Consider the following 14,424-nt stretch of genomic DNA (forward strand, 5'->3'; position numbering starts at 1 on the left):
GGGGATGACACGCAGCAAAGAGCTAACTGGGCACCCCATCATATATATAACTTTAAGAACCCAACCATGAACTGCAGTGTCCTAAATGCAGTTGCTGAAATGCTAAAATGAAGAGATAAGAGAGATAACAAACATCAGGTCCAGGTTTCTGCATTGCCAGTGACCAAAATAACAAAACAAATGGAGGTTTTTGTTCTGATGTGTTTCTAAATGTCACAAGTTTTACTTAAATCCTCTTCTCCATGCCCACATGTACAGTGCAGAGCAGTCTGGTATTTCAAAACCCACGCCGCAGTCCTCCTGTCACCAATTAGTTTTAAACATCCCCACTGTGCAGCACAATGCCATCCTGAGGACTCTTCTCCTCTTATTGGTGTGAAACCATTCTCCCCTCCTTCCATCGGTCTGTCTGTCTGTCTATATTGAATTCCTCCTTTTTTAATGCTCTCCTCTTCTTCCTGTGCCCTTCTATCCCATCTTCCCAACCTCCTCTCAGCTCTCCTTCTATCCCTGTCCCCCTCTTCTTCATTCCCTCTCATCTCTTCTTCCTGCCGTTCTTATTATTTTCTGTCCCTCTCTTTTTCTCTCTCCTCCTCACCTCGTCTGCTCTTCTGATTCACCGTCTTTTCTCTCCCTCCCTCTCTGCGCCTTTTCACCCTCTCACTCACCTTCTTCTCAAGTTCAAATTTAGTTTTAAAGCTTATTTCAGATAAAGATTATATCTGAGAAATTTAAGAAGAGATGGCTGGTCAGCAGTATATGCTACATAGATGTGATATAATTCAACTGAAAGCAGAGAACTTAAAGATTAATTTGAGATGCAGCTCAGCACTGTGGGTCAAGATTTTCCAGTCATAAATCTGCTCAAACATTGTTTTGGTTAGGTACCTATTGAAATAAAATAAAATTAAAAAATGTATAAGAGTTTAGAACATCATGACTGAAGTGCACGATGGCCATTCCCACGCTTAGGGATGTAAGGGTATGAAAATCTGACCTCACGGTTATAGTGACCAAAATTATATTATCGCGGTATTTTTTGAAAGTGTGTTCCGGCAGTATGTTGCAGGAAAGCACTGATAGTTTTTCCTGATCACAAGCCCTGTAAAGTAGTTTTAACACAAGGTCCCCGTGAACGTGTTGGTATTGTCATACTTATCCAAACCTTATCACAGGAAATGTCAACCAACACTATGTGTCAAATCTAACGTGTCCCTCAGCAGATTCTTCATTAGGTCAAGACATACGTCGGAGTCATCAATGCGATTAGCAGCAACCTCATCATTTGTGTTCCCAGATTTCAATATCGATTCATTAGAGACTCCTTTGAATCGGATTCAAGCCCTGGCGGTGGCGGGGCGCGCGGTGAGCAAAGCACTGTGTGTGATTTGCGTGTGTACGACGGTCGGCCCGCACTCGGAACACACAACAACAACACAAGCAAACACAACCTAGCAACCGATAGGCAGGTTAGGCGGGGCAGTTCGTTAAACCAAGGTAGCTGTGTAGCATGTGCCAGGACCGAAATAAAATACTGCATGAACAGAACAAATATGGCAGCAGACACTTGACGCGCACACGGATGCAGGACGCTTCGCAGTAAACCCGCCGGCTACACCTGTGGATTCGAAGAACAGACCGCGCACTCGCACCCAGCATTCCGTTCCCTTAGTGAAGCCGACGTGCGCAGCTAAACTCTGTCCCGAGCACACAGGAACAGATAACCGGAAGTCTTGTGGCTCTCGCATATGCTCGAGGACTAAAGCACGACGACAGGGCGGGGAAACGCACACACCTCTCTAGGACAGATCGGGAATGGACGTTGGGTAAGAGTTAAACGACACGGTTTCGACACCGTGTAATCACCGTATTAATTCATGGAATTTAGTTTGAAAGTGAAACGGTACATTGTTGATGTCAACATTGCTTGGTACGGTGGTTTACGTGTGACATCCCCTTACGCAGACGGGGGCCTCAATGTTCTCATAAACTCCTTATAAATAAACGTAGGAAAGTGTGTAGTTTTTCGCACAGATTCGGGTGCAAAACGCTCATGTTAAGCCAACAGTTGATCGCACACCCGCTCCAGCGACTACCAGATTAGGACCCCAAGACCGTTGAGGAGACACCATGAAAAGACATCGCAGTGCTGTGCGGATTTGGTATTGAACGAATCTTGTTGCATTTTAGAACGATTGTTCTGTAAGTGCTGGCTGTTTGGTGCATTGGATTGGCGATTGTATCCTTCTACTTCGAGATGGCTCTTGGGTCTCCTTAGTTTTTTGCCTGGACAGTTCTGATCGAGGGTGTTATCATGCCTAGGAGGTGACAATAAATTTATAATTATCCACCAGCCGCAGTTACGCAGGTGAACTTCTCCTACTCGATGAGGGGGCGACATAATGACCATATGCAGTATACAAATTGGAGCACAGCGTTTAGTTCAGGACAGCCACGAACTCAGTGGCGAGGCTCGCTCTCACGTTACAGCTCTATATCAGCTGGATCAAGCTAGTCCTAAACAACGCACATCAGCTGGGATGGCTCAGCTGATTCTAAGGGCTTCTATTGGAACTGTCTGACACGCATCAGCTGCAGCTGCAGCTTGGTTCCTCAAGCACCAAATTGGCAGGAATATCATTCATGGCGCTGTGATTTAAGCTGCCTTTAGGCCTGCCGTATCTCTTTTTGCTTCCTTCTACTTAATGCCTTTTGCCAACCGCACGCTCCCGACCCAGCTCCGTCGACTGTTCTAATGTGTGCTTTCGCTAGATTAATCGAAGGTCAATTTTCTAATTGGCCATTCGACTGCCGGTGTGCTCTTGTTCTGTGACCCCTGGGGGTGGTTGCCGGCCGACGCGGGTCTCCTGTTTGTAAACTTTTCCACCGTGAGGCACGCTGGGCACACGAGTGACACAGAGTCATATCGCCAGTATGTAATATTCTGCTTTGGAATAAAAGTTATTTTGACAAAAGTGGTCCTGACTGAATTGGACATATTGAATAAACGAGTCTGAGCTTTCCATTCATACCCAATTTATATAATTCCCATACTGTTTAGGGTCTGTAGTATACAGAAATATTCAAAAATATGCTAGGCAAAGTGACACATTGATAATACATGCAAAACTGCATGGGATTAGCATAGAGGTCAAGGGATCTCTTTGAAAATGGCCATGCCAGTTTTTCCATCACCAAAACTTAATTAGCCCCCTTGGTGACAAGCTAGATTCACTTTAGCTTTAAAACAGAGCCTGCTGGAACTATATTTTCCAACAGGGGCAGCAAAATCCTGGATCAGCTGAATCTCCCACTGGCTTATTTGAGGAGTACAAAAACGTATTATTTTGAAATTCTTGAAGGTCAGAGCAGAGGACTCAAACACTTAATAGAATGAAGAAATTTTTTGAGAGTAGTTTTGATTTAGATTTTTTTTTTGGACCTGTCTCCTCAGCGATGGGTGAAGACGTTGACCCAGCAGGGGGCGCTGCTGGAGCTGCAGGTCTGGCTGGAAGTTGCTGAGTCGCGACTGGAGGAGCAACGCAGCCCAATGAACCGGACCTCCTCCACCAGCACCGATCTGAGTCAGCTCCTGAAGTACTGCAAGGTAGAAAAGAGACAGAATGGGAGAAAATTAAGCATAATCTGAGGGGGACACCTGAAAAATGTCATTCTGTTTGGGGCTGTATGATTAATCACATAGCTAAATTAAAGACTACGGGACAAATGATATGCTCACCTCTGCCAATTAACTTGTCACCATATCTCATTTCCCTCTCTGCTTTATTTTAATTTCTTGACAATGCTACCTCTCTGCATGTTGTTGTTTTCTGTGTACTTGTATATTTGTCTATCTGCTTAAAGGAAGGATGTATATTATTTCTCACTTTTACTAATCTGTAACAAGATTATGTAGGACCGGGAAGGGGGGTAGTAGATTAGTGGTTGTTGTTGGTGTTTTTGGAAAAGGAAAAAGTCAATATTTCCCATTGTATTTACTTTTGCCTGTCAAAATGAATAAAAACATTTATAAAAAAAAAAGAAAAGAGACAGAATGATGGTCTGCCACAGTCAGATATAAATGTCCTGATTACCTTGGTACTGTCTGCCAGCAATGAGGTTTTGAATGGATTCACTGAAGTTCTGTACTAAAGCCTGTCTGTGTACTTATATATCTGTTTGACTGACTCTCTCTTTCTGTCCATCTTTCTCAGGAGTGTCAGACAGAGATGTTGGCCCATCAGGCCACACTGGATTATGTGAACCAGCCGTTACAGACATGCAGTACCGATGAGGGTCAGATGGGGCGCTATGAGCACAACCAGTTTGCAGAGGAGCAGGGTCGTCTCAACCATCAGTGGCTCAGTTTACAGGAAACTCTAAACTCTCAGGTCAGAAAACAAACGTCAGACTGTGACCAAACTATTTCAAATCAAGGGCCACTTACCAGCTTTTTCTGGAACTTTCAGCCGCATCAGTAGTAGCACTTTTATTCAACCATTGCACTTTTAAGACTCCTTGTCCATTTTAGCTTAATGCTGAAGTTCCTGAAGTTCAGTTTTGACAAAACAATTCTGACTTACAAGGTTTTTTTTCTGGAGCTTTCAAAATATCACACAGTCTTCATCAGCAACATAGTGGAAATGAACAGGTCAGGGTTTGTTTGTTTTTTAAAGGTTTTTGTGAGTCAATGTACCAAACTGCCTTTTCACCACGAAAGTTATTGTTGTTATTTTGTTTATGATTAAATATCTCTTTTCCCTGTACAGCCATTTTTGGCCTTAAATCAATCTATAAATATTGACTATAATACAATAAGTTATTTAAACACAAACTAAATTTTAATTAAAGTTTAGTTAAACTTAAAAAACGATTCTTGATTAAGTAGCTTTTATCAGTTATTTTAAGTGACTCTTTTTTTGTTTCGTAAGTTAAAGTAACATTCCTGATTAAGTACTTTTACATGGTGTTTTGTTTTCAGAGTACAAATAAAAATGACAAAATTAAGTTTACTTAAAATGACTAAAGCTACTTGATCAAGAATGCTTCTTTAACTTAAAACTTAATTTAGTTTTACTTACATTTTTTGATGTAATCAATTTCAGAAGTTAGATTAGTTAGATTAACTTATCTGGTTTGAATTCAATCAATTATTTTAACTCAAAAAAATGTGTTACGGATGACGTTGAACATTTTAAGTAACACAAACTCAATTTTGTAAGTTACAAAAATATTCTTGATTAGGCATCTTTCATTTTAAGTGACACTAAATTAGTTTTGTTAGTTCAAAATCTTGAGTTAAATTAACTTATCAGGTTTTGCGGTGTTCTTCAGTGCTTGGCCCCCATGTCTGACCTGCTGTTGTTGCTGTTGTTGGTGTCGTTGGTGCTCAGATCCAGGAAGTGGACCAGGAGCTGAGGAGCAGAGGGGAGCAGGAGGCCCGACTGCAGCAGATCAACAGCTGGATCGCAGATCAGAACCTCTGGATCGACTCAGCTCGGACTCCGAACAGCCAGACAGAGCTGCAGAGGAGCATCAGCACCTGCCAGGTCAGAGGTCACATCCATACTCTGACATCTGCATGAACAACCAGAACACCTGGAGCTACGTTTTCAGTCATATTCCTTAAAAAAAGAAATACAGCCAGATACAAATCCTTCTGCTCTTTGATGTTTTCATCTCCCTGTTTGGTGTGTGTTTCAGGATCTGGAGGAGAAGATCAGGCAGAAGTCTGCAGCTCTCCAGGAGTTGAGAGATAAAGTTTATGGTGGAGAAGAAACCAGCAGCTGTGAGTTCCTCTCTCAGACGGAGAAATCCATCCAGGCCTGTGCCGCTCTCACTCAACAGGTGAATGACACTCATGAACAAGTGTTTTGTGATGTGTTTTATTTAGTTTTTGTTATTTGTGATTGATACATCTGTAACTGTCGCGTTTCAGGAGTATGAACTCTTTGTTTGCTCCCTATTATGGGACCATCCCGTCTGTTCTTTAACAGAATGAATCAGTGAAGCTGAGGCTGGTTCAGGCCCAGACGCTGTGGGACTGTGTGGAGAAGAGACTGAACCGTGGGGTGCTGAAAACAGTGAGAACATCTCAGACTCTCGATCATCACAGCAGCCCTCAGCTCTCCCTGCAGGCGCACAGAGAGCTCCATAAAAAGCTGCAGGTAGGAGTGATACACCTCAGCTTATTGTTGGATGGGGATATGGGTGGATATTATTCCACAATGTTCCAACCTTCAACACCCTCACAATTAAAAATATTAAAATATAAACATCTTTCCCTTTTTAACAATTTTTGAAATACAGATTCAAGTTTTTCGACACAGATTTTTTATTAGTATTTTATTTAATTAAATATTTAGTTTGACGTAAAACTTAAATTTTTCTTTTTTTATAGTGTACTTGTGGCACAAGTTGGATGTTTCAACCATTTATCCAGCTTACCTTTTACATCATTTATCAGATTATTTTTCAATCATTTATATTAGACTTTTTTTGGCTAATGTTTACAACAGTTTGACCTTTGGCTAACTGCTGCTCTTTTACTAACTAGTTTTCATGCTCTCTCATTTGTAACACCTGACTACATTACATCTGGCTAAACATGTTCATATATATTTTTGGAATTAAATTGGAATTTCTATATTTTAACTATTAGTTGAGTTACTCTCCAACCTTTTCACAAATCCCTGGTTGGGAATCACTGCTGTGGAGCTTGAAAACAAATATTCAGGTCTTGTCTGGATTTTGTACCTGCAATGACTAACGTGTTTGTTGTACATGTGATGACTGACGGGTTTGTTGTACATGTGATGACTGATGGGTTTGTTGTACCTGTGATGACTGACGTGTTGGTTGTGTTGGAAGCAGCTTCTTCATGAGGACTCAGAAGCTTCAGAGGCAGAGTGGGACGAACTGCGTGGAAGCGTCTCCTCCCTAAGAGACATCATCAGTCCTGCTGCTGCCGCCCTCCTCACGGATCAGCTGGACAGACAGAGAGACAGGTGAGACAGACTTCATGCAGCCACACACACACACACGCACAAAAACACCACACAATAAATCAATCACCCTTCCGTCCTCCAGCTGGACTGCGGTGTCTGCAGCGTTGGACCAGCAGCTCCAGAGGAGTCGGGGCGTCCTGCAGGTGTGGGAGGTCTACGCCCACCTGGCTGCGTCTTTCTCCCAGCGGCTGCAGGCGCTGCAGAGTGACACTGAGTCAGCGCTGAGCAGCACGTCTACAGACGATAACACTGTGGAGCAGGTCGCTGTCAAGATACACGACATTCAGGTGAGGGAATCAACAAACAGGAAGTGGAAGAAAATTCATTTATAGGAGCAAAAAAGCAGATAATGACTCCATAAAGGGCGTTTTTCACTTTACAGTGACTCACCTTTCCTTTTCCAACAGCTCCAATGTCCAAAAGCTCTTATTCTGTCTGAGGTTTTTCAGTTTTTATAGGAAGGAGGCTGTGAAGTGGAAAAAGTGAAATTTAAAGATGTCAAAATCATCAATGTTACAAAGTAAAAACACCTCCATGAAGTTTGTTTTTCACTCTCAGTGACTCCCACGTCCTTTTCAAAACTCACCATCTGTTAGACTTTAAATATTCCTCTAGCGACACATTTATCTCTCATTTTTAAAGTTTTTCTAATTCTGAAACTTCTCAACATCAAATAAAAAGTCTTTGGACTGTCAGTGTACCAATTTCAGCTTAAAGGCTTTTTTTCAGTGATTTTTTTAAACTTTTTTACATTTGCACAGTGCAAAGTTCATTTTAAAACATCTAACTAAGCTTTGTACGCTGTTTTTATTTCTGCTCTCTGAACAGATTGTTGGGTTGGAAGCAGTTTTTATACCCATTTACTCTCATTTTTATGCTCTTTTTTTTATTTTTCACTAGTTCAAAGACTAAATAAATAATAATAGTGTAAATAAATAAATCTCCCAGTTGCAGGACAATCTCACAACACCTCATGCTATGAAAACGCTCCAGTCTTTTTCACTTCTGCAACCTGAACCTGTACCCCTGTTTGCCCCTGTGCTTCTCTCCAACTCCAGGGTCTCCTGGAGAGGACAGACACTCTGCAGTCTGACCTGGAGGGGGTGCTGGAGGCCTCCAAGGACTTGACTGGCCACCTGGAACCTTCAGCTGCCAGTCTGGTCCAATCAGAGAGCCGGTTGTTGTCACGTGGCATCCAGCAGCTCAGCCGGACACTAACAGGGAAGCTGGGTCAGCTGCAGGTACGGCTTCATGAATGAATGAGTCTGTGTGTGTCCAGGCTGACTGAGAGAACTGCACACAAAGTAATGACACTTTTAACTGGAGGACAGTGTTTAAGTGTATAAGCTGTAAACGGGCTCAGCTGTTGCAACAGCTCAATGATTCAATGACTTTTTGTTGTGTACAAACTTAATGTAAAGCTTTTTACAGCAACCTGCTGCTTTGTAAGTGTATTTTCTTGTTTATCCAAGAAGATTGGTATTTACATTATTATTATTGTCTCACTGTTTATGAAGTGTAAAATCGAAAACAAGCTAGATTGTATTGTTTGTTATGCTCTACTACATGATTCAGGCATGTCCTCAGAGCACTGCATTACCTGTGTGTTTGTGTCCTAACCTGCCACTTACAGTAAGTGTCACAGTGACCTATAAATTAAGACACAGATGGCCGTGTGTCATGTTTACGTGTAGGAGGAGCTCGAGCAGCTGCAGGACTTTGGAGAGGTCCTGGAGGCACTGGAGAGAAACCTGGAGCTTTGGCAGGAGCGTCTGCAGGATGAGGCTCGGACAGCAGAGCAGGTAAGAGACAGCACGAGCCGACTTTATGAATGACTGTAGTGCCGCTGTTTTCTCCTGCAGTAATCCACTGAGCAAGAGACTGTTACACTGAAGTAAAGATGTCTGGAATTGTTGTGTTAAATATATTGTGGCTGGTTTTCTTTAGAGGAGCTGGAAATGAGAGTTTTTGGAGTTTATTTTTAGTACAAATCTACAAGATTTTTCTGGTAATTTTACATGATTTCAGTGATCCCAGTGTCTTATTCTGTCTTGTATGAAGATACTAAATAATAATTTCTTCAGTCTCACCACAAAGACCATTTTGTATGTATTCTGTGTCCTGATCCTCCTCAGCAGAGGGAATTTGCTCAGTTTTCATGTCATAGTAGATGTTTGAATTTCCATTTCTTGTGAGACTTCTTGTTTATGTTGGTGTAAAAGTTGATCATGAAAAGATTGAAATCTTTAAACAACTCAAGATCGAACCTGTAGTGAGATTCTTTGATGTTTCAAAGGTCAAGACTGAACTAATATATTCCTTAGAAAATCCAACTGTTAGTGCTCACTATTAGACCTAAAGATGTGTTAAATAGAATTAGCTCTCTAAGGATACTTTATGGCATTAATAAAGTGTTTGTCTCCATCTGAGAGGAGAAATTACAGAACAATGAGTCACGAAATGAACAGCGGACTAAACAGGGACAGGAGGATGTGTGTGTAGCATGTAGTTCTTGTGTCCTGCGTGCAGTAGTCCAGACTGTTGTGATCCCCTGTGATCTGAGATGCCACCATATGTTTCCAGTCTGGCCTGCTAGAGCAGAGCGGCCTGTCTGCTGACCTGGATGTGCTGAATGAGCTGAGCCGCAGCCTGACGCTGGGCGACGCTGCAGCACGCCGTCTGCAACGCCTCAACCACCGCTGGGCCGACGCCTGCGCCAGGGCCGAGGAGGCCTGCAGGTCAGACCTCAGATCTGTACACGGATATATCATGTCCAAAGACTAAAAAACCCTGTTGTCATGTTACAACGCAATGCGGTAACTCATTTTGTTCAATATGTGACAGTGATATTTGTATAAAATGAAACATTTAAGGACAGTTTTTCTACTCTAATAGCCAATTAAGTAGAAATTAATTGTTTAAGAGAGTGACAACCATTCATTTAAATGAAATAAAATGTACTACAGCACAGATTTCAGATGCGTTTGTGTTCTCTGGGGTTTTTGGTGTACAGTGAGCTGCAGACGGAGGAACTGAGACGGCAGAGTTTTGAGCAGAAGTGTGAGAGCTGGATGTCTTTCCTGCAGAGGATGGAGGACAGTCTGGCTGTAGACGTGGCTGGCTCTTATGTCGGCCTCAGGCAGCAGCTCTGCACACACAAGGTATCAGACACACACTCACCGACAGTCTTAACAAAAACACCACGAATACACACACACAGATGTAATCCTGATGTCTCCTGGTGTTTCAGCGGTTTCAGGCAGAGCTGTCTATTGGTCACCAGATCCTTCACTCCGTCATCTCTGAAGCTCTTCATCTGCTGCAGAAAGGAGAGGTAGAGGACAGGTAAGAGGATCAGACTGTAAAGCAACTGCTGTTAGTAAAATAAAGAGGCCAATGCGGACACAGCTTTATTATATTGGTGAAAGTTTGGACCTTCTTTGTTTTTTAGTGAAGCCAAGACTGTGGCTCTGTGCAGTGGCACATATTGGTTGGCCTGTCCAGTATTTTGACCAGCTCCTGGATGGATTTTGATGACTTTTGTACAAACTCAAGATCAGTTTAAATGACTCTGTTAATCCCCTGATTTTCAAACCTTTCAGACAGGAAATATCTAAACTTTTAAGGACATTTAACTGTGTTCATTTTCTCCAGGAGTGACTTCATCCTAAAGCTTGCCCAGCTCCGGGAGCACTGGCAGGGGGCGGTGCAGCGGGCGGACCAGCGGCGCTCCCTGGTGGAGGGGCTGGTGAAGCACTGGCACCTGTACAGCCGCAGCCTGAGGAAGCTGCAGAGGTTCCTGTCGGACACGCAGAACCTCCTTCCCCCCGCAGGACCAGCCCGCTGCAGCCTGCAGCATCTACGGCGCTCCCTCCAAGACCTCCAGGTGAGACCGACAGCGACAGGGCTGGAATATCAGTAAATTACACTAAATTCCAGACAGGGAAGATATGGGAATTTTTTTATTTAATTTCCATTGTTAATACAATTAATATCATAGACTTTTAAGGCCAGAATCTCTAAATTGTACTTACAGTAGCGACAGTGCTTGACTAAAGGTTACTTTCCAACCACTGTCCCTAATCTTTAAAAAATACTTTTCACACCTTAAACAAACCCAGAAACAATCAAACTGTCTTTACGTACATTTTCAGGTCTGTAAAACGTTCCCTGCAGAGAGCTGATGGTCTGTAAAACGGCTGTTAATTCATTAAGATCAGAAGCTTACGACCACAGGCAGAAACAAACGGCTGATTTAAGACAGAGAAACGACTGCCGCTGATGACATTTACATGAAAAGAGACGAGGACGAGGGTTTCTATTCCGGCTCCTTTTGAGCCTTTGATTAGCATGAAGAGAAGAGATGAGATTTGAATTGATTGTGAGTGAAGATACAATAAACACTGAGCTGCTCCTCAATAAAAGGGCACAGTCGAGCCCCTCGCTGAAAAGATTCACAGTTCATTCTTCATCTTCCTCTCTTTAGCTTCTTTCTGTCCTTCCTTCCTCCTCTCGTCTGTTAGAAATCCATCTTTAACCTTTTCTATCCTCCATCTTGCTCCTCAGCACACAGAGCTGTTGTTCCAGAGGTATCAGTGCAGTTTCATCCACACTCTGGACGTCGGTCGCCAGCTCTTCTGCATGGGGGACGAGGAGACCCAAACTCAGCTGCAGACGGATCTGGGAACCCTGCAGGAGGAGTGGGACAACCTCCACAGCCTGCTTGGCCGGAGAATGGACCTCACAGAGGCCATCGTCAAGGTACTTCCTCTCCAGTTCTTCTGCTGAAGTGATGCTTTCAGGAACATCGTGTTGGTGTTTGGAGCTCAGTCGCCCAACTTTCTCAAATGTTAGATGTTGTTTGTGTCTTCTATGACTTGGATTTATCTTGGTCCTGGTCAGTATTGGTATCCACTATCTTTATTTTTGTTTACTGTCTTATTTTGGTCTTGGCTGTGAGGCATGACTTAGTGTGAACTGATCTTATTTGGTCCTTAGTTGTTAGATCTTTGAAAAGGATGCACATTTTCCAAAAAAACGATAGATATATATATATTTATATATATCCATGTTTTTGTCCGTTTGATACAATACCAGCTGAGCACATACAGAGCAGAAAACACCCCTATAATTCAAGAAAAAACTGAAATATACAGAATATCAGTATCAGCAGTATAATAAGTAATGAGAGCTATCTCTTAACCAAGGATTGGTTTTATTTTCCATTGTGCTGTCTAAGAGCAGGTATCACGTTTTTAACGTAGTGGAAATGTGATCTTGTAACTGCTCTCTTCCCACATGTGTTTGGCCAGTGAACTGTTATTGTGGATGACTCTGTTATGTTGGAGGCTCAGTTGCATGAAACCAAACCACTGGCCTCCAGTCAGTCAAATCGGAGGCTCAGATTCTTCCGGACAGACAAAATCAATGCAATTTTCAAAACATTATCTGTTGAGTCTCAGTGTCCGGCTGCAGGGTGCTGCTCTGTTGTTCCCCTGAGACAGTTACATCAGCTCCTGTGCATCCTCTCAATCTTTGATTCAGTTCTGTCAGATATATATTAGTTTAATAATTTAGTTTTATTAGATTTATATTTCCATGACTGATTTCTGTTATATTCCCATTTAAATTGTGCGTGTAAGTAAATGACAAGTATTCTCTGAAGCAGTGGCTTTTTTTGGTTATTTATTTTATTCAAAAAAGTTAATCATAACAGCTTAGGGTTATAAATGTATTCAAATAGCTCTAGTTCTGCTGTAGCCCACAATTTCCAAATAGTCCTGGATGTTTTACGGCTTTATAGTGGACCCTCTAAATGTAGGGTAAACACACTGAAGCATACATTTTGTTGGAAACAGTCATAGAATAAAAACAGGGCATACTGTCTTGAATCAGCTGCAGATAGTCTGAAGCAAGCTGAGTTTTTGTTTATTCAACCTGGGCTGAAGATCTGGATCCTCCATCTGTCCCCTGTAGCCTCTGACGGTTTCTGTTTGCCTGAGAGCGGCCAAGTTAATCCAATCTGCTCTAATTAATGACAGTGGACATGTTTAGGAAGACAAACACAGCGTGTAATGGCTCTCTTAACATTCTCAAAGCCAATCAACTTTTTTAGAACCCCATGCATTGATCTGTGTGATCAAGGAGTTTTTTGTTGTTGTTGTTGTTGTGTCTCAGAACTGGGAGCGCTGTGAGGCCGGACTAGCAGACAGCATGCTGCAGCTGAAGGACGTGAAGACCAGACTGAACCAGTCGATGCCAGATAGCGACGATGAGCTGGAGAGTGCCGAGAAATTCACCAAGGTACATCTGCAAACACAAATAAACACAGGCAAAATATCACTTGTTCTGTACACACTGGTTTTATTCATCCAAAACCTTCAGTGGAGACACACAGCCACTCTGGAGGCAGCAGTAATCACATTGGCTCAGTTAAACCTCAGAGGGAGGAGTCAAAGGCTGATTTTATGACTTTTATATATTTTGACCATCTGTGCCATCAGTTAGCCCTTAACCTCAACCAGTGTGATTATTTCTGCTTCCAAAGCAGCTCCGACGTATGAAGCTAGAGCCAGGAGAGCGTTAGCTTAGCTTAGCATTAAGACTGTAAGGAGCTTGCCTTTTTACACTTTTTTTTACAGGTTAAACAAACAAGACATAGCATGTTTAATTAGTGAGTTTTAGAATGCTTTTAGGCAGACTTTGTTACTTTTGGACAAAGCCAGGCTATGTGTTTCCCCTTGTTTGCTGTCTTTATGCTAAGCTAAGCTAATGGTCTCCTGATTGTAGCTTCATATTTGATGGACAGATATGAGAGCGATATTGATCTTCTCATCTAACTCTTTTCTACTCCTTTATGGTTTCAGGCGTATACTTGTACTGTTTTTTTATGCAGTATTTCTTTTAAAATAACCACAATGACTAAATAGACGAGTGTGTAATCCATCCATACATATTGTATAGTGTAACTTTTCATAATGTTAGCAGCCTGTGAAAGATGCACATGATGCTAGTGTCCTGCAGGTGGAACATTTGGTTGTAAAAAGTTAATATTCAAGACAAAAACAGATAAATGTCCCTATGTAGAATCTAAAAACTGTAAATGATGAGCTCTACATATAGTGTGAGGACATCACAAGACAGTGCAGGGGCTGCAAACAGACATGTAGCCTTCAGGCAGTTTGGCGGGAAACAAACACTGGAAGTTCCAAGAGAGCAAAGCCAAGTTTGAAACAGGTTTGGCTCAACTCATCCTCTCTGACCCATCACAGCCTTTATCCTCCACCCCTCCCTCAATCCCCTCCCCTCCCCCTCCACCGCCTACCCTCCCCCCGACCCGACCTGCAGCCTGTGGCCCTTAATCCTCTCTCTGGGCGGGGAGAAAGAGAGAAAAGGGTGACAGAGAGAGACAGGGAGA

The 14,424-nt window shown here is 42.5% G+C and overlaps 1 protein-coding gene across 1 annotated transcript in view; it reads left to right on the forward strand.

Moving 5' to 3' along the window:
- The window catches only part of syne2b (spectrin repeat containing, nuclear envelope 2b), a gene marked incomplete at its 3' end in the record, with an annotated part of 112,164 nt that extends 98,854 nt beyond the window's left edge, over positions 1–13,310 (forward strand). The window contains 15 exon segments of the mRNA XM_035674308.1: positions 3,455–3,607; positions 4,215–4,391; positions 5,394–5,549; positions 5,704–5,847; positions 5,997–6,167; positions 6,874–7,007; positions 7,090–7,294; positions 8,066–8,248; positions 8,702–8,809; positions 9,591–9,745; positions 10,021–10,168; positions 10,258–10,352; positions 10,662–10,893; positions 11,574–11,768; positions 13,185–13,310. Coding sequence (XP_035530201.1) covers positions 3,455–3,607; positions 4,215–4,391; positions 5,394–5,549; positions 5,704–5,847; positions 5,997–6,167; positions 6,874–7,007; positions 7,090–7,294; positions 8,066–8,248; positions 8,702–8,809; positions 9,591–9,745; positions 10,021–10,168; positions 10,258–10,352; positions 10,662–10,893; positions 11,574–11,768; positions 13,185–13,310 — 2,382 coding nt within the window.
- Between the last annotated feature and the right edge of the window lie 1,114 nt (positions 13,311–14,424).

This window comes from Morone saxatilis, unplaced genomic scaffold, assembly GCF_004916995.1.
Source record: "Morone saxatilis isolate NCDOM2014 unplaced genomic scaffold, NCSU_SB_2.0 Contig3, whole genome shotgun sequence".
Classification (NCBI taxonomy): Eukaryota; Metazoa; Chordata; class Actinopteri; family Moronidae; genus Morone; species Morone saxatilis.